This window comes from Colossoma macropomum, unplaced genomic scaffold (assembly GCF_904425465.1).
Source record: "Colossoma macropomum unplaced genomic scaffold, Colossoma_macropomum, whole genome shotgun sequence".
NCBI classification, from domain to species: Eukaryota; Metazoa; Chordata; class Actinopteri; order Characiformes; family Serrasalmidae; genus Colossoma; species Colossoma macropomum.
The window spans coordinates 50,211,727-50,232,535 of record NW_023494792.1 but is presented as its reverse complement, the minus strand read 5'-3'; the positions used below and the strand labels follow the sequence as shown (position 1 = coordinate 50,232,535).

The following is a 20,809-nucleotide window of genomic DNA, read 5'->3' as shown; positions in this document are numbered from 1 at the left end:
TTCTCATGGTAATAGTGCTGATTACATCTTACGTCTTTCATTCTTTGCTCAAAACGTATTTGGAAAAAATATTCTAGATCAACTTTCTTACTTCCCATGGTTTGATAAATCTAGTTCTTCTGGTCCATTTTTTTTTACATTTTGTTTTACTGTCATTGCCTCACTGGATTAAAATTAGACTACATGCACATTGCAACACTCAGCAGTTATTTTGAAAACCCACAGTAATCTCGAAACTTGTTAGCTATAGTTTTGTTTGTAGTGAAAACCAGTTCTCGTTCTTGCCCACAGGTGCACATTATAAACTTGCTCCAGGACAGCAAATTTCAGCACTTTAAACCAGTCATGGACACCTACATTGAGAGTCACTTTGCAGGCGCTTTGTCATACAGGTAAATAAAAATGTCTTCTTTTGACTGAGAATCATTTGTTTTCTTTATGTTGGTGTCTGCAATCTGGTATCTTCATTCATCAGACTTGCGACCACCGTCCATTCATTCAGCCTACACACAATGTCCCTGAAAAACAGTTGAAAAGTTTGAAGATGACCGTGCTGAGAGGCAGTGGCATTGGAACAGCTTGACCGTTCAGTGAAGTGTAAATTTATCACCTGCACAGCATCCCCTGCCTGCAGGAGGACTGTTACAGGGACAGTTTGTTCCCAGACTTATACCACATGCCTGAGCCTCAGTGTGACGCTTTGTTCTGTTTCCTCTGCTCACACACAGGGTTGACACACACAACAGATCCCAACAGGATCTCAAACACAAACACATGATTTCTCTCACAAGATCCTGGCCTATGAGACACCCATACACACACACAAGCACAACTGTTATACGATATCAGGATTATACATGTATGTTCTAAGTAATTTGTGCAGTGATAGTTCAACTTCAGCTGTGTAGGAGCACAGAAAACACAGAAAAAAGTGGACAGCTTTATGCTGAATCTCTTCATAGGTGCTGTAACGTGACATAAAGGGTCAGACGCTTGCAGTAAAATCCAAAGGATGAGGCTTTAATATCAAAGGGATTGTCAAGAATTATAGTCAGCAAACGTGTGGGTCAAATCCAAAACAGCAAACAGATACAAAAGGGCAAACATAACCAGAGGGGCAAAGACAAGAGGCAAAAACCAGGAATCCAGTAAATAGCCCAAAACACAATAAAGGCAGTCGGAAAAAGACACAGGAGAACCGCTCAGTAGCTCTACCAGAGAAGCAATACCTCACAAATATCCTATGCTAAAGGCTTAAATACTAAACTAAGAAGTCATATGACAAGTCACACAGGTGAATCAGATCAATACTCAGCAGAGTTTGAACAATGATAGGTTGAGCGCTGGGGTTGGGAAGTCATGTGGTCGAAATGGATTCTAGGAAACGGAGTCCCTGTGTGAGTCAAGGCCGGACGGGTGTGTGACAGGTGCAAAAATACTGTAAGCTCTGTATAGGGTTAAGTCTTGTTTCAATCCCCTAATTTCAATTTGTGTTTTAAAACAAATCCTCTCTTTTCATTTACCACAATAGCTGCCTTCCTCAACTCTCATTCACTGTTCAGACACTTCAAACTTAGCCTCACCACTGATCAGAGATCAGGAGTTATGATGCTGTTGTGGTCTTTAGGAAACTTTGAACAGGGAGCAGTTTTCCTCCTGGAGAGTTTTGAGTATCTCCATTCTGTAATCTATACATACTATTCTTGTTCAGTGTTTGTGTGATGGTGGACTCAAAAAACACTGACATTAGCCAATGTAAGTGAGGCCTGCAGATTCTTAGATGTTCTTTTTGATCTCCCAGAATATTCTGTGCCTAATTCTTGGAGTCTTTTTTTTTTTTTGGGGTGACCACTTCTGGGAGGGGTGACAATGGAGTTGTATTTCCTCTATTTGTACACTGTCTGCGTAACAGTGGAACAGTTCAAATATAGTCTTGGAACCTCTTCCAGCCTAATGAGCATTGACAATTTTATTATTTTTTTTGGAGGTCCTTAGACATCTCATTTGACTGAGACATTGCGTGCGCTAATGAATGTGTGTGGCAAAGGCCAGACTTTGACAGTGAAGATGGTTGATGGTTGATGTTTTTTAAATAGTTATGGTCAGCCATACTCACACCTGCTTGTCATTCAGTTGATTGAATCTCCTGACACTAATTATCACCTATACCAAACTGATCATTCTACAGTTTCACATACTTTTGCCAACCAAAATACATAACGTTGTATCACTTTGTTCGATAAACGAATGAAAAACCATACAATTGTTTGTGTTATTTGCTTTATTGGGTTCTCTTTAGTTATTGTTATGACTTAAAAGAAGATCTGATCTTATTTTAGGTCACACTTATTGCAGAAATTCACATAATATTAAATTGTTCACACATTTTCAAGCAGCACTGAGTGGTATAAGTGCCTATACGTAATAATAATATGTCCCATATATATTATATATATGGGTGTACCTATGTTAGTATGCAAAAAAAGAGACTCCCTTTCATTTATTTAAAAAGAGAGCCTCCTTCATTTATTTTATAAAACAATTTTGTTGTTAATTTTTCAAAATTAGGAAAATAGCAGAAAACATATGTGGTAGAAAATTTCACAGAAGCTTCTTTAACTAAATATAATGTGTCCAAACTTCGCCTTTCATACGGGTTCCACTGTTCTCAGAAGTTCATTTTTAGAATGATGTCTGGACTCATTCTAAGTCCAGTGGTCAGTTAATTCTTCTGAGGATGCCTACAGCGTCTTTGTTTCATTTGCATTTCTTCTTTTTTTGTTAGTTTCCTCTTCTCAGTAGCAGCTTCTTGACCTCTACACATTCTTTCAGACCTGCACAGTGGAGAAATGCCCTCAGAAATATATCCTGAAAAATAAAAAACTTGTTGTCAATAGTCATAAGGTATATATATGGAATTACTTATATGTAATATTAACGTCACTTACTATGTATGTAACCCTTACCTTAAAAGAGTCCAGGACAAGTAGAAGACCATAACTAGTTGAGACAGAGTCAAGACCGAGTCTAACAGGGGCTGAGTTAGGGGCTTAGTCAAGACTAAGTCCAAATGAGAGCAGATCTGGCTAAAAGTCCTCTACTAGACCAAGCCTTAATTGCTCAATGTCTCCTTCCCATCCAAATTACTGGACAAATATAAAAGAAGAATTTTCTTTCCACAAAACAAAACTGTATGAACAAAATATCTCCATCAAATTCAAATCAAAATAAAATACCTCCTTTTTTAGTTATAAACACAAATGCATTACGGACTGAAAGTTTATTTGCATTTAACACCTGCTCTGAATGAATACAACCATGAATGAAACCAATGCCTGCTCTAAATAAATCCAACCAGTACCTGCTCTGAATGAATCCACCCAATGGCTGCTGTCAAAGAATCCAACTAGTGCCTGCTCTGAATTAATGCAACTAATGCTCAGTCTAAATGATGCAACCAAGGCCCATTCTGAGTCCAACCAATGTCTATATTATGAAATATCATAAAAATGTGATTAAAAATACCAGCCAATCTGTTTTTGTTTGATGGCTTAAGTCAATTAATTTACTTGGCTGTTTTAAATAATCCTTGTTTATCAGTTTTGGTATCAAATATATATCTTCTGATTCTTCATCTGACAGAAATTAAAGTCAAACTAAAGCCTTTAAACTGAACTATTTTAATCAATAATACTACCCATCTGACATCAGTGACCCCTTGCTGTCCTTTTACTTGCTAGGATCATCTGCCTTTTGTTTTTAACAGTGCAATATAATACAGTACAATACAGTTTATACAGAAAACCCCTTTACCTGCAGGACTTTAGATGCAAGTGTGCACCTTTGAGAACATTTAGCAACAGCAGGTTAGCAAAACAGTAGACTAAACATCATAATAATGCCTGGCCGTCAAATTCAGTAAAAACCCGTTTGTGGAACAGGACTATTGTTTGAGTAAATGTCTGATTTAGCTTCCTCAGTAGTTACAGCTGTATCTGGCTACGCAAACGCATTGCTAAAAGAAAGAAAGTTATATTTAAATGGTAGTTGGACTCGCTCGAGACTAGAAAATAAATTTGCCGGGAATAATGTCATAGACCAAGAAAAGTCTACTTTGAACCTTTACCAAAAAGGAAATAGTTTTGTCCTTTCAGTTTTAAAAATAAAATGTGTAGGTTTGTTGGTTAATGACGTTTTTTGTGGTTCCCCCACAAAGAAAAAAGATAAAACAAACACACTCACGCACATGCGCTCACACTTTTTCTGCCAGGCATGTTTCCTCACCTAGTGTAAGTAACAATGCCCCCTCCTGGCCTGTGTGAATGACTGCCTTTCACTCACCTCAGCTTCCCAGCACTGCATAAAAAAATAAAAATAAAAAAAATAAATAAAAACTTCACTGACACTGTGCACCAGCTTTTTATAAATTTAGCAGGGTCATGCTGGGGCTCATGTGCCCTCTTGCACTCTTACTGCTTACCTTATACAACAAATTAACACATACACACACACACACACACACACATACACCCTCTCTTTTTCTCACAGGATGCAATGCAGAGCAGTTTTAATCTGATTGCTCTTTTGAGTGAAATCATTTCCATTTTCTCTCTCTAGGCCAGGCAGGGAAACCAGTTCTATCTATTTTACTCCCCCGTGTCTCTTTTTTGACAATTATTCCAGTATCTTTGACTCTGTCATCTGAAATGACAGTCAAGATTCAAATATGTGCAGGCTAGCAGTCATGATAACAGTCATTTCTTTACAAAACACTTCTCACAATTATCTTCTGCCTGTATCAGCTGAGTAAGAATGAAATGATGATTTAATTCCAGGCAGAATGTTTAAATGCTTTGTGTACACTATAACATAATGTTGTCTCCTGTTTAGGGATCTGATAAAGGTTCTGAAATGGTATGTGGACCGAATCATAGAAGCTGAACACCAGGAACACATCCAGCAGGTCCTCAAGGTGGGAGCGCGTACAGTGCGTTTGCACACATGGAGCACAGTACTAGCACTTTCTGAGATTTCAAGGCTCGAAAAATTCTAATTTAATAACATTCTAATGTAGTAGCACAAAACAGCGTCTGCATTCTACTCTCTTTTTTGGGTCTTCCAAAATATATGATTTCCAATGGCTCATGTGTACATAATTAGACTCAGAATCACTTTAATGGCTTTCTCACTTTACTGAATAGCCACAAAGGGTACCACAAAAATATATGCACAGTATATACATTAAATATTTACAAAAATATAGATATTGTAGACAGACATAGCTTAGATAAATGATACATAATTTAAATGTATTTTAATCGTTTGAATGTACTTGGTTTCCTAGGCGACGGAGTACATCTTTAAGTACATCGTCCAGTCACGGAGGCTTTTTGCGCTGGCCACGGGAGGCCAGAACGAGGAGGAGTTCCGCTGCTGCATACATGAGCTCTTCATGTCCATCCGCTTCTTTTTGTCCCAGGATAGCCCAGGAAATGGACCTATCACACATACACAGGTGGGGGCAGTGGGAAACACATTAGAATATATTCTCATAATGCATGTTTTACAGTAACATGTATAATGTGATGTGAGCAAAATTAAGCGGCTTGCAATTCATACACTCACATACGTTTAGCAGGCTGAAGATTTTGCACTCAAGTAGGTTTTGTGCTTATCTGAAGTGAGGGAACTGGCATGAACCCACACTAGCCGGATCTCATGAATGCGCATATGTTTGCAGTCTCTTTGCAATCTCGTTTTAAGTGAAGAAATTTAACCTATGAACATTGAGGCCGGTGTAGACCAAAACACCTATGTGTTGTATACATGACCACACAACCAGAACTAACTGGCAGTCTAGTGCATTATGTTCAGCATTCAAGTCAAGCAATGGATATTCTGGTCTTCTTGGCCATAATAACAGTCCTGGACCTTAATTTATTAAAGAAAATATTTAGATTGCAATCACAAAATTGGTCTGAAAAATTAGATATTAGATACTTTCCCCTACTGTTTACTTACATGGGAATGTTCACTCAAAGTTGGTTCGCGATGCTAGTTTAGAGATTTGGTGACAATAACTGATCAGTTACTTAGTCTTAAAGACAGAAACCCCTGCAGCTCAGGCCTCTAACTGCCTTTCCTATTGTCAGCTGTACAGCTAATTAAGTTTCTCAGTCCTCAAGCTATCGTCTCAGACAGTGAGCCATGCAGTCTCCTCTGGAAGCACATTCACTGTATTTAGTGTTTATTTGAAAGAAAAATGCTCTTAATTGAATTTCTGCAGACACAGTGCCCTTGAGAAGTGAGATAATTCATATTTTATGCTGTGTTTGAGGGGGGCTCTCAGCACGACGGCTCTCGGTAGACTGAGACAAAAGAGCCTGAAGACACTCACCAATAATCCTGGCTACAATCCACCAGCCTCCTCTGAGATGGCTGCCACAGTGGTGCTGTTCCACACTACTGATGTATGTTTGGTACAGTGAACCACCCCCCACCCCCCCCCCACCAAAGGCCTGATACATCCACGTAATCTCTATATTGTGTTCTTACAAATACACTAAGACACATGAACAATTCTAGTACATATAATGAGACGGATTGAGACAGCAGCATGGGACGCTTGTTAGAAGAGAACAGGGGATGATGACGACGAACAGAAGAGGAAAAAAGATGAAAATAGCAAATCCAAATGAATAGTACGGCTAAAAAGGATAGCAAGAGGAGGAGAGGAACATGGAGCAAGGCTGAGAGTCCCCATTAAAAACAGACATACATTCTCCTTCTCTCATCTTTTTCTTTCTTTCTTTCTTTTTCTTTTTCTTCCTTTCATTCTTTCCTTCTTTCTTTCTTTCTTTCTTTCTTTCTTTCTTTCTTTCTTTCTTTCGTTCTTTCTTTTGTTCTTTTATTCTTTCTTTCTGTCTTTTTTCTCTGTGTTGTTTTCTCGTCCCTCTATCTATCTATTAAATGATCTATCTATTTTATCATTTCTCTTTTTTGTTTCTTTCTGTCTTTCTTTCTTTCTCTTTCTTTTCTTTGTTTCTTTCTTTACTCTTTCCTGTCTGTCTATCTATCTATCTATCTTGGCTTTTCCTATTTTCCTACATTTTCTTGGAGCAAGTGTAATGCATAATGTTCCATACTGTATTTCTGTAGCTGTCTGTCTGCTCTGCCTTCCAGGCCTCAGTCTCCTGCACTTTCCCTTAGCCTTTCCATATCTGTTTCACTTGCCTCATACACGGCATGCCCCGGCCACCTAAGACAACTTTATTTGACTCAGAATAAATGTCAGTGTAAATACATCATCCGGCCAAAAGCAGAGGGGCATTTGCAGGTGTTAATCTAGTCTCAACCACATGTTGTTTTGTGACAGTGCTCAGAAAGCCTGGCTTTAATCTGCATAGAGAGCAGAACAATAGCAGTGAAAGAATGCAGGTCAGAGCCGTTCTAATCCATGCTAATCCCTGGCCCACTGCCCCGCCCCTGCGTCCAGCACTCCGCTATCTCTTTCACTCTACTGCACCAAGCCTGGACTTTCTGGATGCCTTTACTGGGCTGAAGACACAATGGGGTGTGTCACTGCTTTACTCACACACACCATATTAAATTTCTTCAATTATTTAGATAATGAAATAGTCTTCAGTGGAAACTCCCTAAGAGATGGAATTACAAGATGTTGTGTGTGTGACAACGCAGTCTTTTCAGTGCTTGCATTATAAAGTGTTTTGACCCAAACCAGTCAAAGCCAAATATTACAAACCTCTACAAGACTTCAGTGAGTTAGAAAGCAGGGTCAAGGTTTTAGGCTAGTCTAGGTTTAGTTTTTATTTATTTATGCCCTCGGAGAGGCTTATAAGACTAGATAAAGGTCAGATGAGGTCAGTGGAGCATCGACATCAATGTTTGTCTTCTGTAATTTTGTACTTTTCAGGTGGTTTGCCTGTGCATATGTGCAAATTTTATTGTAAACCATGTGTCACCATGGTAATAGTAAAATGTGAAGATTTTGACTTTGACATGCCTTAATGTGAATATTATACTGGTCCTATTGGTACATTTTTTACACAACTTGCCTCTTTTACTGGCTAAACTTCAATTCAAATTAGCCAAACAATTTTGTTTTTGGTTACTGATGATAAGTATGTGTATACATAGCAATATTTAGTTCCCCTATTAGATTTTGGCTATTTGCCAAATTCAGCTACAAGCTAATTTAATAAAAATGCCCCATTAAAGATAGTATTACAAGTCTGTGTATATGTGTGTGTCCAGGCGGTGTTTTTGCGGACGTTTCCTGTAGTCTATGGGGAGCTGCTGAAGCTGTTCACAGTGAAAGAGGTGGCTACGTTCGTGCGGGAAACTCTGGGCAGTCTACCGGCCACCACTCACGCAGATTGCCCCCTGGAGGCTGTCAAACTACAATGCATTGCAAAGACTGTAGAGAGCCAGCTTTACACCAACCCTGGTACATGCACAACTTACCGAGTCACAATTGTTCACAATGGTGGTGATATTAACCAGACGTCTGAGAGTTTATAGTCTCTCAGAGGTCCCTTAAAGAAAGCTTTTATATGACATGGTAATTAATATGTTGCCTGATGCTTGAGATATTGTTTAATAATTTTGAGGTAAGGCTTTTTTTTAATACATATAAATATAGGTCTATTCATGGCAGGGAGGCGTGCAGGGCATTTTAAGGCAATTTCACAACATCTGCTCACATCATTGACTTTTTTAGGGTGTTCTAAGACCAAAAAAATGTTTTTTTTTTTCTGTTTTCATCCAATTTACAATCACATACAAAACTCAGAAGACACATGCAGGATCGCTGGTCATTCTGGATAGTCGTTAAAATGGCTAAATTTAGGTTGTAGACATTGTGACGCCCTGGTTCCTATCAACACCACTGTAAAGAAAACTTTTTGTATTTTCTTTTGTAAGTGTTTGTAAGTTACTCTACAACTGACAGTTTGACATCAAATACTCGCAATTACTTTTTTACATCTGAATGTCTGAATTATGTGGACAAATCGGTAGATTCCACTTTAACCAATACGTGCCCTTGGGCCACAAAGCTATATTTTGTTTTAGTTTTTAAAGATTTAGTTTGTAAAGATTAGAGATGCACTGTAGACTCTGTTTAAATGTTATGTCTGAAAGTATCTGGCAAATAATACTCACGGAATATGTAAAGATAAAACAAATGGATGCAAAGGGTGTAAGCATGTAAATCTCTGACCTCACAATTATTTGATTTAATTACACTTCTTCAGGAAACAGTTCAGTGCATCATGAAATCTTACCTTAATGTTTGTGTGTCTGTGTATGTGTGCCTTTCAGAGTCGAGGTGTATTCTGCTCCCCGTGGTCTTGCGCTTGTTACAGACTCACATGCAGGAGCAGAAGGATTTGGTGATGTGCGGCCACATCCTCACCAGCATGCTCTCCCTCATCAAGAGAGACGACACGGTGAGATATGATTTAGCAGCTCCTGACAGCTCTGACACAGGCCGAGCCACATAGGAGACACTCAGGGAGAGAGGGAGATTCGTGAGGCAATGAGACCGCTTTGAACTGGAATAAAATGGTGTGAGAAAGAGTGATGCAACCTCTGGGAAACTCAGAACCCCTCCAAATAAACACCAGGATAGAGCGAGAACCTTTTAGAAAGCGTGCAGTACCCTGAATAAGAGACCAGCTCTTACTCGCTCTGAAGTGAGCTTTGAAAGAAACTGATTGAACTCAGTGACACTGAGGCAATAAGACATCTGATCGTGCTCTCTAATGGCCCGTTTGGTGTGGAGAGAACAGTCAGAGGTGCACTCTATGATCGTTTTGTTGGAAACAATCTAGAGCACCACACTGAAGCTGGTCTAAATGAGGGTGACCTCTCTGACGTTTAGTCAGCTGGACAGCTCTGTTGTGTGGCATAGTGGTCTGAATTTTCAGAATTGTGCAGTATTATGATGCAGAATAGTTTTTTTGGATTACGATAATTGACGGACAAAGTATCATCACGTGCTTTATGTGGATATTTGCATTTAACATGAGACAGCACACATATCCTCACTGTCTCAACAAAAGCTTGAATCTCCATTTTTGTCATTTTTTTCTTATTTGCATAATAAAACACTCCAGTTTCCTTTACAATGTGTTAGTATTTTATGATAAATAGACCAACATAATTGGTCCAAAATTACTAAGGAAAAAATCGTTTTGCATTAACTTCTATTGAAAGTTAGAAGTTTTAACGTTTTTTACGTCACCATTTTAGAGACACAGGGTTTTGTTCCAACATTGACTATATCAAATGTAGACCGCTCTCGAGGCTGTAGTTTTGTTTTTTTCATGAAAAAGGAAAATAATGAAAAAGTGAAATTGTAGCATCACAATAATTGATTGGGAACAAATGAGAAATGCTTATTGACAATTGCATTTGACGTTGTAAACACTCATATTTGAAATGTAGACAATTCTCAAGGCAGTAGCTTGTTTTGGTCATAAAAAAACATTCAATTCAAGAAATAAATGAATTGCAATGCTTTTTGGTGTGCACTGTATAGGGCTGGGGAAGGGCCACGTATATACATTACTTATATCATCTTAATTTCGGAAGGAACAGTTTTGAAACGTACACCAAACTTAATTTTTTGTACCTTCGCAATTAGCTTTGTTTTTCCAATACTGACTCTGTACATGCTTACTGTTTCATGTTGTGTCATGTTGGCATTGAAAAAGCCATCATTCCGTGCCTCATAGTGGTAAAGACCAACAGTGGTATTCAGCCATGCAAACATTACTTTGTAACAGTGGCACCAGTGAAAATAGATGACTGAGGAGAGCTTTATCAGTGTCAAGCAATGGAAAAAGACATGAGGGTCCTATGTATTCTTTATTTTTTGTTTTATAATACTGGGTGCACCTGAACAATGAGACATTCTGAGTCAATGGCTCCCTAAAATGTATTTCACCTGTGGTAGATGCTGGTAAATTGAACCCTTGTTGGAACTTTTCTCTGACTAGCAGTGGCAGAATTTACCCTCACTGCTCCATTGAAAACAATGAAATATTCAGTTTGCCATTGACCATCTGCCGCCAACATGTAAACCCAGCACAGGGGTCAAATAAAAAAGGTTGAAGTAGTTTCACCAGTTTTAATGACAGAGACCGTGACTACGTAGAATGTAACCAATTGAAAGCAGTGCAATAATATTGTTGAACCTGAAAAAGCCTTTGTCGTCTTTGATGTCACTGACATTTTCATCAGTATCAGACATTTTCATCTGTTTTTGTTGATAATCATGAAAACGCTAGTGTAAACACTAGGAGAAGAGCGTTGTGTGTGGTAAATAGCTGTCACACACTCAGCAGGGTCACTCTAAAGCATAGGCATCAGCACTGCCAGCCTTTTTCCTCAGTCCGTCCGCATTACAGTCCAACACTGCCAGCCTATGTCACAGTCTCATTATCGCCCTGTCAGAAAACACTTAGCACAGTATGCTACTGTACATGGACTGCAGAACAGAGGGGCCACCTGGCCAAAGAACGTAGCCTATCATTGTATAAAATCCAGGTTTGTCATACACATATTTTAATGGTATTCATTTATTATCCTACTCATTGTGTTGCATGAAAATATTACAAGCCAACTGAGTATACATATACGAAAACATGTAGTAAGTGTAACTCATAGGCCTCCTAGCTTTACCTGTTTCACAGTCAGCGCAATAAGACTAAAATTCAGTTGACCTCTACCTAATGGTTGGTTTAATTCTGCGTTAATTGGATTAACCAGTTATGCCGCTCCCTGCAAGCAGTGATAAACTAACCATAGGAGTCTGGGAGCCGATTAAATGCACTGTTCACGCTTGGTATAATATCTGTCTCGAGTGATGTGCTGTAGTGTCTCGAGTGTCTCAAATGACATACAACCATTTACGTCTGGCATTTCCATGCGTCTCAAGTGACCACATGTTTTGTGACTGGAGGAAGAGTATTGTGTTTGTGAGACAAAAATATGTTTGTTTGTGTACGTGTACAATATATTACCAACGATGAACAATGGATTGCTTGGGTTAGAGGAAAGAAGAGGAAGAAAAACGTAGCTGCTTTCATTGTTGCTGTCGGGACGCATTCAGATGCATTAGTGTTGACACTACAACTGGTCATTTGCATCCCTGACCACGTCTGAAGGTGCTCTGAGTGATCGGAGTGATCACCCAGGATGGAAGGGGAATCTCTCTGTTTTTTTAAATGCTTTGCATAATATAATGCTAGGGACGTAAACACAGTCTTTCAGAATTGTTTGATGTGAAACAGTTCATTCTAGAGAAACTTACCATCTCAAGATTTCTTCACAATGGTGATGATAGGAACCAGGGGTCACAATGTCTGTGCAAATATAGCAATTTTATTTCCTATTCAAAATGATCAGTGAACCTACATGTATCACAAGTTTTTATATGACATGGTAAAATAGTGGTAAATGTAAAAAATAAGTTTTCGCTGAGGATAATCCTAACTCCCTACATAAATCCCTCCACTATGAATGTATTTTCAGAATTACATTTTAGGCTAAAACTTCTCTCTAAGCAATGTTTTAGGCATCAGGCACCATATTCATAACCATATCATGTAACAGTTTTCAGTGAGCAAGGTCTAGAGGCATTACTCTTCAGACGTCTGGTTCCTATCACCACCATGAATGATTCCGGCACACTGAGCTTCTCTAGAAAGGAGAATTTTAACATCAAACCACCCCAAATGATTTTAACATCTTCACAAAATGAAATTTTGAAAAATAGCAGAGTTTTTCTTCAGTGCCAGCTGTAAACAGAGCAGGGTGTAAATGATGACTGATTTCTGCTGATGGCTGGACCTATTAAAATTTGAATTTGCAATTCATGACTGCATACACTTACACTCTGCATGTGTGTGTAGGAGCCATCTGTGTCCGAGGAGGTGGACCTGATAGTGGACAGCTTGATGGGTGTTTTATTAAGGACCATACTGGAAATCTCGAACCGACCCCAATCCACAGGAGGCACAATGCGTCTACAGTTTCAGGACGTCACGGTAAGAAGGGAAAAGCACCACAAGAGAATTACAGCAGGAGGGAAAGGTACTGCACATGACAGAGAAAAAGAGAAAATACAGAGTGTCTGAAAAAGGAAATCAGGAGAACAGACAAACATAAATCCCTGAGGGTTCATTAATTACAGCACACCAGTCAAAGCGCCTTTATACTTCAAAGCAGCTCCCCACAAGCAGCAGGTGAATTGTTAGAGGGAGTTTGCTTTAGATGTGACACGCTCTGCTGTGCTCTCTGTGTTGTGCTGCACTGTGAATGGCAGCCTTATTGAGGCTCTGCTCAATGCCACTTTTCTGCATCCACAAACCCAAAGTTCTGCACATAGTCAATGCTATGGAAACGCTAATGTTTGGTAGAGCCTGACTGATATGAAATTTATAATAAAAAACATTGATTTTAATTTTTGTACTCCAATAGTTAAACAGTTTGGATTCATTTTAAGTGTTTTTGTTATATTAACCAGGGTTGTGTTCTGTGTTCATATTTATCAGTTCAGCCTGGATTGCTGTGATATAGTTAGATGGGGGGGTCTTTTTTTTATTTAAAGAGTTTGATGTAGTGCATAAACACTGTTAAGTTTCATAACACACCATTCACTTTCCATTCATATTTCCCTTTGTTAAAGTCTATGTATTTTCACTAAGGTTTTGTAGTATGTTTTGCTGTAATAATGATTTTGGTCAAGGGACAGATTTGTTGTATTTTGCTGGGTATGTGTTTGTCAAAGGTAGGTTGTAGGTTTTGGTAGGAGGTAGGTTTTGTAATTTTTGTGCTCTTCTGTGTTTCAGGGGGAGTTTGTGGCATGTTTGCTGGCTCTGCTGAAGCAGATGAAAGATAAGCACTATCAACAGCTTCTACAGAGTTTCACTAGTAAAGATGAACTGAGGGTGAGACACTGTCTTATAATCACATCCCACTGAATTTTACTACACATCCATATTCAGCCTGATACTTTTTAAAATTCAGAAGTTTGTAATCAATGTTTTCAATAATATGAAACCAGTTTTGTCACAGATGAATGTATAAAATGAGTCTAATATGCTCAACTGGTGATGGTACAGCCATCCGTGGCTAGTCAGCGCAGGCATCTGTTAGCTGATGTAACATATCCGTTGGTTGGCGTTTTCCTCCAATGATGTTGCATGAGCGGCAGTTCGAAAAGATGCAGTGACGCTTCACAGGACTCGGAAGAAGCCTGTGCTAGCCTTCGACCCTCCTATCACTGGTGGTATTGTGTGATTGGGGGGTCCTAACTAGTGGGTGGAATTGGAAACGACTAAATTGGGGAGAAAATTGGGGGGGGGATTACTTTTTTTTATGATGAACAGAGCTGTGGATAATTCTAAAATGACAAAGAAAGCTATAAAACATCCATAATAAATGCAGAATAATATCCAGTGCATCTCATATATGAAGAGTGATCTTGACACACATATCTTGACAAGAAATGACTATAAATACATAATTACTGTAAAGTAATTAGCGTTTAATGTTATTGTTTTTCCTAAAAATGTAAAAACATAAGTAAACAAAGTGTGTAAAATAGTTTTGATATATAACAAGTTATAATATTTAATATATCTGTTGTATAAGTTATTATACATAAAGTAACATTGGCAGTGATTCCAAGCTTTTGAACCCCAGTGTGGATAGCTAAGGCGTGAGGCTTCTTCATTTGATTAGCTGATTCATTTTCGTTTTTTGTTTTTGTTTCTGCCGATGTCAGGATTTTCTCCTGCAGCTTTTCACCGTGTTCCGAATCTTGATCCGGCCAGAGATGTTTCCTAAAGACTGGACGGTCATGCGGCTTGTCACCAACAAGTGAGCACCTTGTCAGCTGTTGTGAATGCAAGGCTGTTTCCTCTGTGAGATGAAGGTGAATGAATAATTGAACATGTTAATGCTGGCACTGACTGATGGGCCTGCTTGCTTTCCAGTGTCATCATCACCACCGTGCTCTACCTGTCAGACGCTCTGAGGAAGAACTTTCTCAATGACAAGTTTGATTATAAGGTATGTGGGTGAACTTGTGAGTGCCATGTTCAGTGAGTACGTGTCTTGTGTTTGTGTATGTGTAGCTGTGAATCAATGCGAGTGTGGATCAAACCAAGTGTTTGATTTGTGACCTCTTGTACTGGTGTTTGAGCAGTAGTGAGTGGTCTACTGTGCATGAGCAACAAACATACGGACTGATCAGTCATTGTTGCGGTCATATTAAAGCAACACTATATAGGATTGAGGGATCTCTCTGGTAGAAATATTTAATTGCACGCAGTGTGCGGGAGAATATTTTGTAATGTCAGTTGTGCTTCGGACCCCCACAAGCGGATGAATCTCACTTGGCGAGTGCTTTCGAAGAAAATAGTCAAATCTCAATGAACTTGATGTCTTCCGAGGATGTGAGTGAATGATCTCATTTAGTCATCATGTCATCATGTCATACTGCTGATTATGCGTTTGAGAACTAAATATTGAGTCTGACCTTTTTTTTTTTGAGGCTGGGCGTGTGACGTCAAGACATAAAGACGACAGATATGATGTGGTCCAAAAATCCTGCCAAATCCATCCTGGTACCTCTGACTTAGATGATAATTTCAGGCGTTACAAGGGGCGTTACACCATTTTAGTGTGGTTTTTTTTCTCCGCACTCAGTCATGCTACTTCTTTCAGGTTAACAAAAAAAATATGATATAGTGCTTTGTAATAGAAATTCCAAAAATAACCTCTCATTTACATACAGTGAAGTTGAACTTTTTTTCTTCTCCTATTAATATATGTGGTTTTGGTATGACAGCAACAATGATGGATAACACTTTATATTGTAGGGCAGTGTTCATAAGGCTACATGACACCTTTTTTAAAGGCTTATAAAGGCTTTTGTCAACTTTGATGTAAAGTTGACATTTTATCTACGTCAGGTGATTTTTTCTGACATTAGTTTGCATCATGACACTTTGTGGGATGAGATGACATAGCACATTTTGGCAACTGACTTTGCAGCTCAGCTGTAATGATGTTATATAATACTGCGTAACGTCACATCATCAGCATTATGTTAACTGTGGAAAGCACTGAAGTACAATCAGTTGTCATAAAGTGCTATATCATTTTATCCCAGAAAGTGTCATGACAAAACTATTAAAAAATACAATTAAGCATTCAGACCTGAAATATTTACAATTAATATGTTATGAACTATTTAAACTCAAGGCACTAACTGAGATAGTAATAAGCTAAATATATCGCCGCTGTCCAAAGAAAAACAAGTATCTCCAAAATAGCAACTTTACAGGAGAGGGCAAAAACACTCTTACCTTTCAATGTAAGTTATTGTAAAGAACTTTTATTCCTACTGATTCATTCATCATAAATTTTTAACACAACACAAAGGACAGCTGGTGTGTTGAAATTACGTAGAAAAATAAAAAGTGACAAAAAAGGAGATGCATGGTGTCTTTGGACAGCGACGATATACAAAATCATGATTTATAAGCTACTTTCTGTTGGGAGGTGGCTGTCCCAAATCCTAACCCTAATTTTCTTGTGACAATAGTGCATTTTTCCCGTTTTTAAAAATCTTTTTGATTTTTTTTAAGTGAAGTTGAAAGATTTAGATTTAGCATGAAAAAACTTCATTCAAAAAATGCTGTCCCATGCTTTCATGTTACTATTGAAACACAAAGAGTTTTAGTCCATAGGCGGAGCCTCATTGTAGTCACAGCCCTGCATTTTAGAGCAGGAAGTGAGACCTCATGGACACATGTTAAGCAGTTAGATCCCAATGTTTCAAAGTAAATAAGTCCCAAAGTAAACCCACAGAAAAATTCATTTTGAGTTTTAATGAAAAATATGATTTTATGTATGTAGTACATCTGTTGAAAGCTGCGTTTGCTAATCATGTACTGACTAAATTGTCTCTACCAAAAAAGTCAAGACTGAAACATTTGGTCAAATTTCGGTGGTGTTATGATTGTTTTGGTGGTGACAAAATAGAAGGTTCAATCATTTGTTTTAATATAATAAACATAATTATGGTATATAGTCATTCAAGTCAAAAGGATTTTAGTCTAAAGTCCAAGTCAGTTTGAACTCTGACTTCAAACCAGTTCGGTAAAATGATCCAGGTGTAATGTCAGAACTGGCAAATGCAACCATTGTGGCAGTTAAATTCTGGTTAAGTCTTGTATATAAAATATTCTGTAGGTTTATGTCAGTTATCAGTTGTTGTATGTATCATGTAGCCTTAGGAACACTGCCCTACAGTAAAGTGTTGAACAGTAAACTAGATTTGTCTTTGCTTACACATGTGTATGTGTATATATGATGTAGGTGTGGGACTCCTACTTCTATCTGTCCGTCATCTTCATCAACCAGCCCTGCCTACAGCTAGAGACCTTCTCTCCTTCCAAGCGAAAGAAAATTCTAGAAAAGTGAGTTTCTCTCCCATTTCACTTCCTTTTAAATCCCCTACCTCCTCCCCCTGCACTGTTCGCACTGTATTTTCACACCGTATGCTTTGTTTGTTTTCAGCACACTGATGGTTTTATGCAAAATCCAACAGCAAACATTTGAGGCAACTTTCAGGCAAAGGAGTATTACACGTGTGAAATACTCATTTGGCTCAAAGTCATTTACTGAAATAGCTTCATTAATGTTTGTGATCTGTTGGCCATAATGGACAGTTGCTTCCCATGCAGACATTGACACTGTATGGAGGTCAGTTAAGTGTGTGTGTGTGTGTTTCTGTGTGCACATATAGGTATGGAGATATGAGGGTGATGATGGGCTGTGAAATCTTCAGTATGTGGCAGAATTTAGGTAAGTGAAGAATAGCAGCATATCTCTTTTGTAGGGCTGTCAAACGATTAAAATATTTAAATAAATATATCAATTAAAAAAGTGAATTTTTTGTAGCTACATGAGAGGACAAAATATGTTAATCTATTAATTAATATTACTATTTTCAGTAAATCAGTAACAGTACGTATTATATATATATATATATATATATATATATATATAAAGTCTTCTGGCATTGGACTGTGAAGCAGAATTGTGTTCTCAGAAGTGATGGAGCATCAGCATCAGTACCTGACCTCACTAATGCTCTACTCCTCTTACTGCAGCAAAGGGGTGACAAACTCCTTGCTAATACCCCTAATTTCAGAAGAAACACTGACTGTGCAGGTTTCTACAAAGCTTTGGACAGTCATTGCATGATTGTAGCCCCTCCCTCTCACTGTTACAGCTCATGGATTATTGTTACAGTTGAGGGAAACTGTAGCTTTCCACTGTTGTTTTTGTTAGTTGGCTACTAATTGATTTATCCATAGCTCTCCTGCAAGCAGCCTAGTCTGCTGAAGGTGCAGAAAATATCAGTTTAGAAGCCATTTGAAAGCTGTATTTGAATGAGAAGTCGGTAGCCACTGATTTTGTTGCAGCAACATACAGTATGTGATTAGCTGGGCACTACAAGGGTAGGTTAGGGGTAAAACTCGATTTAAAACAATGGCAATAAAAATTAGTGGCGTTAATTCATATTCTCACATATTCTCAAGGTATTAACTTGAACAGCCTTATTTCTTTGCTGAAAAATCTATGAATGTAAATGCATTTCCCCAAACCTAAGTCTGTCTGTTTGTCTTGTTCTCTCTCTCTCTCTCTCTCTCTCTCTCTCTCTCTCTCTCTCTCTTCCTCTCTCCCTCTCTCCCTCTCCCCCACTCTGTCTTTTTCCCCCTACTCCTGAAGGAGAACACAAGTTAAACTTCATCCCTGCAATGATTGGTCCATTCCTGGAGGTGACGCTGGTTCCGCAGCCAGATCTAAGAAATGTGATGATCCCCATCTTCCACGATATGATGGACTGGGAACAGCGTAGGAGTGGCAATTTCAAGCAGGTAGAATAGCGCCCCCTGCTGCTTTGAACAGCCAGTTTAAATAACAGTTGGTGTAGATAGATAGATAGATAGATAATAGATACATAGATAGATACATAGATAGATACATAGATACACAGACAAATAGATAGAAAGATAATTTTATTAACTGCTGAAAGGTTCCTGCAGCAACAAGAAGAACAGTGCAGAAACACGTACTGTACATTCATTGGCAGAACCTATAAAACCTTACAATGATATGTTGAAGCTTAACAATGATTTTATCTTAGGTGGAGGCGAAACTTATAGACAAGCTTGACAGTCTGATGTCGGAGGGGAAAGGAGATGAAACATACAGAGAGCTCTTCAACAGCATGTGAGTGTAATTCTGTGGGAGTGTCAGTATATTGCACCATATGCACTACCTCCTTTTCTATAAAATACATCCATGTGGTGAGCATTTATTGTCAGCTTGCTAGCTGTCTTAGCCTTGTAATGTCCATGCTGTTCATGGGCAAACATTAAGCATGTGTTGTGGAAATGTGTGTTGATGTGGGCTTGGGAAAATGGCCTGCTCGTTGAGGTCTCCTTTGTGCTATCAGCAGGTTGGTTGCCCTGCATGTGCTCAGCTCTGTGTGTTTGTGTCTGTCTGTGTGAATATATAGCAGTGTGTCTGTGCCCAGTCCAAGGCCATATCTTCAGTGCAGTATTTAGACTGTTCTGCTGTTCTGTTTGTTTGAAGGGAAAATTCAACAGTTTTTCTAAATTGCTGCATAATTAAGTGGTTCAGATATAAAAGGAAACTATTCAGAGTGGTATGATATGCAATGCTGTTTTCTAGAGACACAGAAACCAGGCTTATGAAGAGTTTAATGCCTCTGAAAGGTACCTCACAGAAAGTAAATTAAAAGGTTATGAATACACTGACAAATGCCTAAGAAACTTTGGCCTAAAACCTCCTCTCATGATGGATCCACTCATGATGGTGAGATACCTGCAGGGCATTTTAAGGCAAAACAGGCCAAAGCACTACCATTTACTACCATTTTACCATTATCAGCAATGTATATAAAAATAGGCCTGTAGGTTCACTGCTTGTTTTGGATAGTAAACAAAATGGCTACATTTGTGTTGTAGATTTAAAGTCTAGGATTTTCTGTACAATGACCAATTTCACATCAAACCACACTGAGTGACTCATGACTGAATCATACGACTGAATTATGCAGAAGTTTTGAAAAAAAAAATTCCCTTTAAACCAGCAAGAAAATCCCGTAAGCAAATTTCTGTCAGCGTTACCCGAGCCGCCCATGCAATCCTGCCTCGTTGTCATCAACATCGAAATGAGCTATTAGTGATGTCAGCACTTTCTCTCTGTTGTTATTTTATTATTTCTTTCTCTCTGTTTTCTACACTAACAGTACTAACCATTTACTAACTCTTGTGAGTGAGTGATGCTGACATTAATCTATTAATATGACTTTATTTCGTCTCTGCTTTCCTGGAGTAGTATTCCTCTGTTTGGTCCGTATCCTAGGTAAGCACACTATTCATGTGGGTAGGCGTGTGTGTGTGTCTGTAGGGATAATGAAGGGAAGACAATGGGAGTGTTTGTATTGTGCAAGAAATGAGAGTTTATGAATGACCCTCTCTGCTCTGTGTGTGTCTGTTTATTGGTTTAGTCTTCTAAAGAAGATAGAGAGAGAGACATGGAGAGAGAGCGGAATCTCACTCATTGCTACTGTAACGCGCCTGATGGAGAGGCTGCTCGACTACAGGTGAGATGCACTCACACATTATCTCTGATAAACACAGTGAGAAACAATATATAATGTTATCAT

The 20,809-nt window shown here is 38.6% G+C and overlaps 1 protein-coding gene across 2 annotated transcripts in view; it reads left to right on the top strand.

Annotated features, from left to right (window-relative positions):
• The window catches only part of dock4b (dedicator of cytokinesis 4b), a 164,103-nt gene that overhangs the window by 103,283 nt on the left and 40,011 nt on the right, over window positions 1–20,809 (top strand). For both annotated transcript variants that reach the window (XM_036577481.1, XM_036577483.1), the window contains 14 exons: window positions 292–392; window positions 4,891–4,972; window positions 5,345–5,515; window positions 8,275–8,467; window positions 9,343–9,470; window positions 12,942–13,076; window positions 13,881–13,979; window positions 14,819–14,913; window positions 15,030–15,105; window positions 17,422–17,522; window positions 17,852–17,910; window positions 18,841–18,989; window positions 19,259–19,344; window positions 20,651–20,746. In XM_036577481.1, the coding sequence (XP_036433374.1) occupies window positions 292–392; window positions 4,891–4,972; window positions 5,345–5,515; window positions 8,275–8,467; window positions 9,343–9,470; window positions 12,942–13,076; window positions 13,881–13,979; window positions 14,819–14,913; window positions 15,030–15,105; window positions 17,422–17,522; window positions 17,852–17,910; window positions 18,841–18,989; window positions 19,259–19,344; window positions 20,651–20,746 (1,571 nt within the window). The remainder of the gene's footprint in view (window positions 1–291; window positions 393–4,890; window positions 4,973–5,344; window positions 5,516–8,274; window positions 8,468–9,342; window positions 9,471–12,941; window positions 13,077–13,880; window positions 13,980–14,818; window positions 14,914–15,029; window positions 15,106–17,421; window positions 17,523–17,851; window positions 17,911–18,840; window positions 18,990–19,258; window positions 19,345–20,650; window positions 20,747–20,809) is intronic.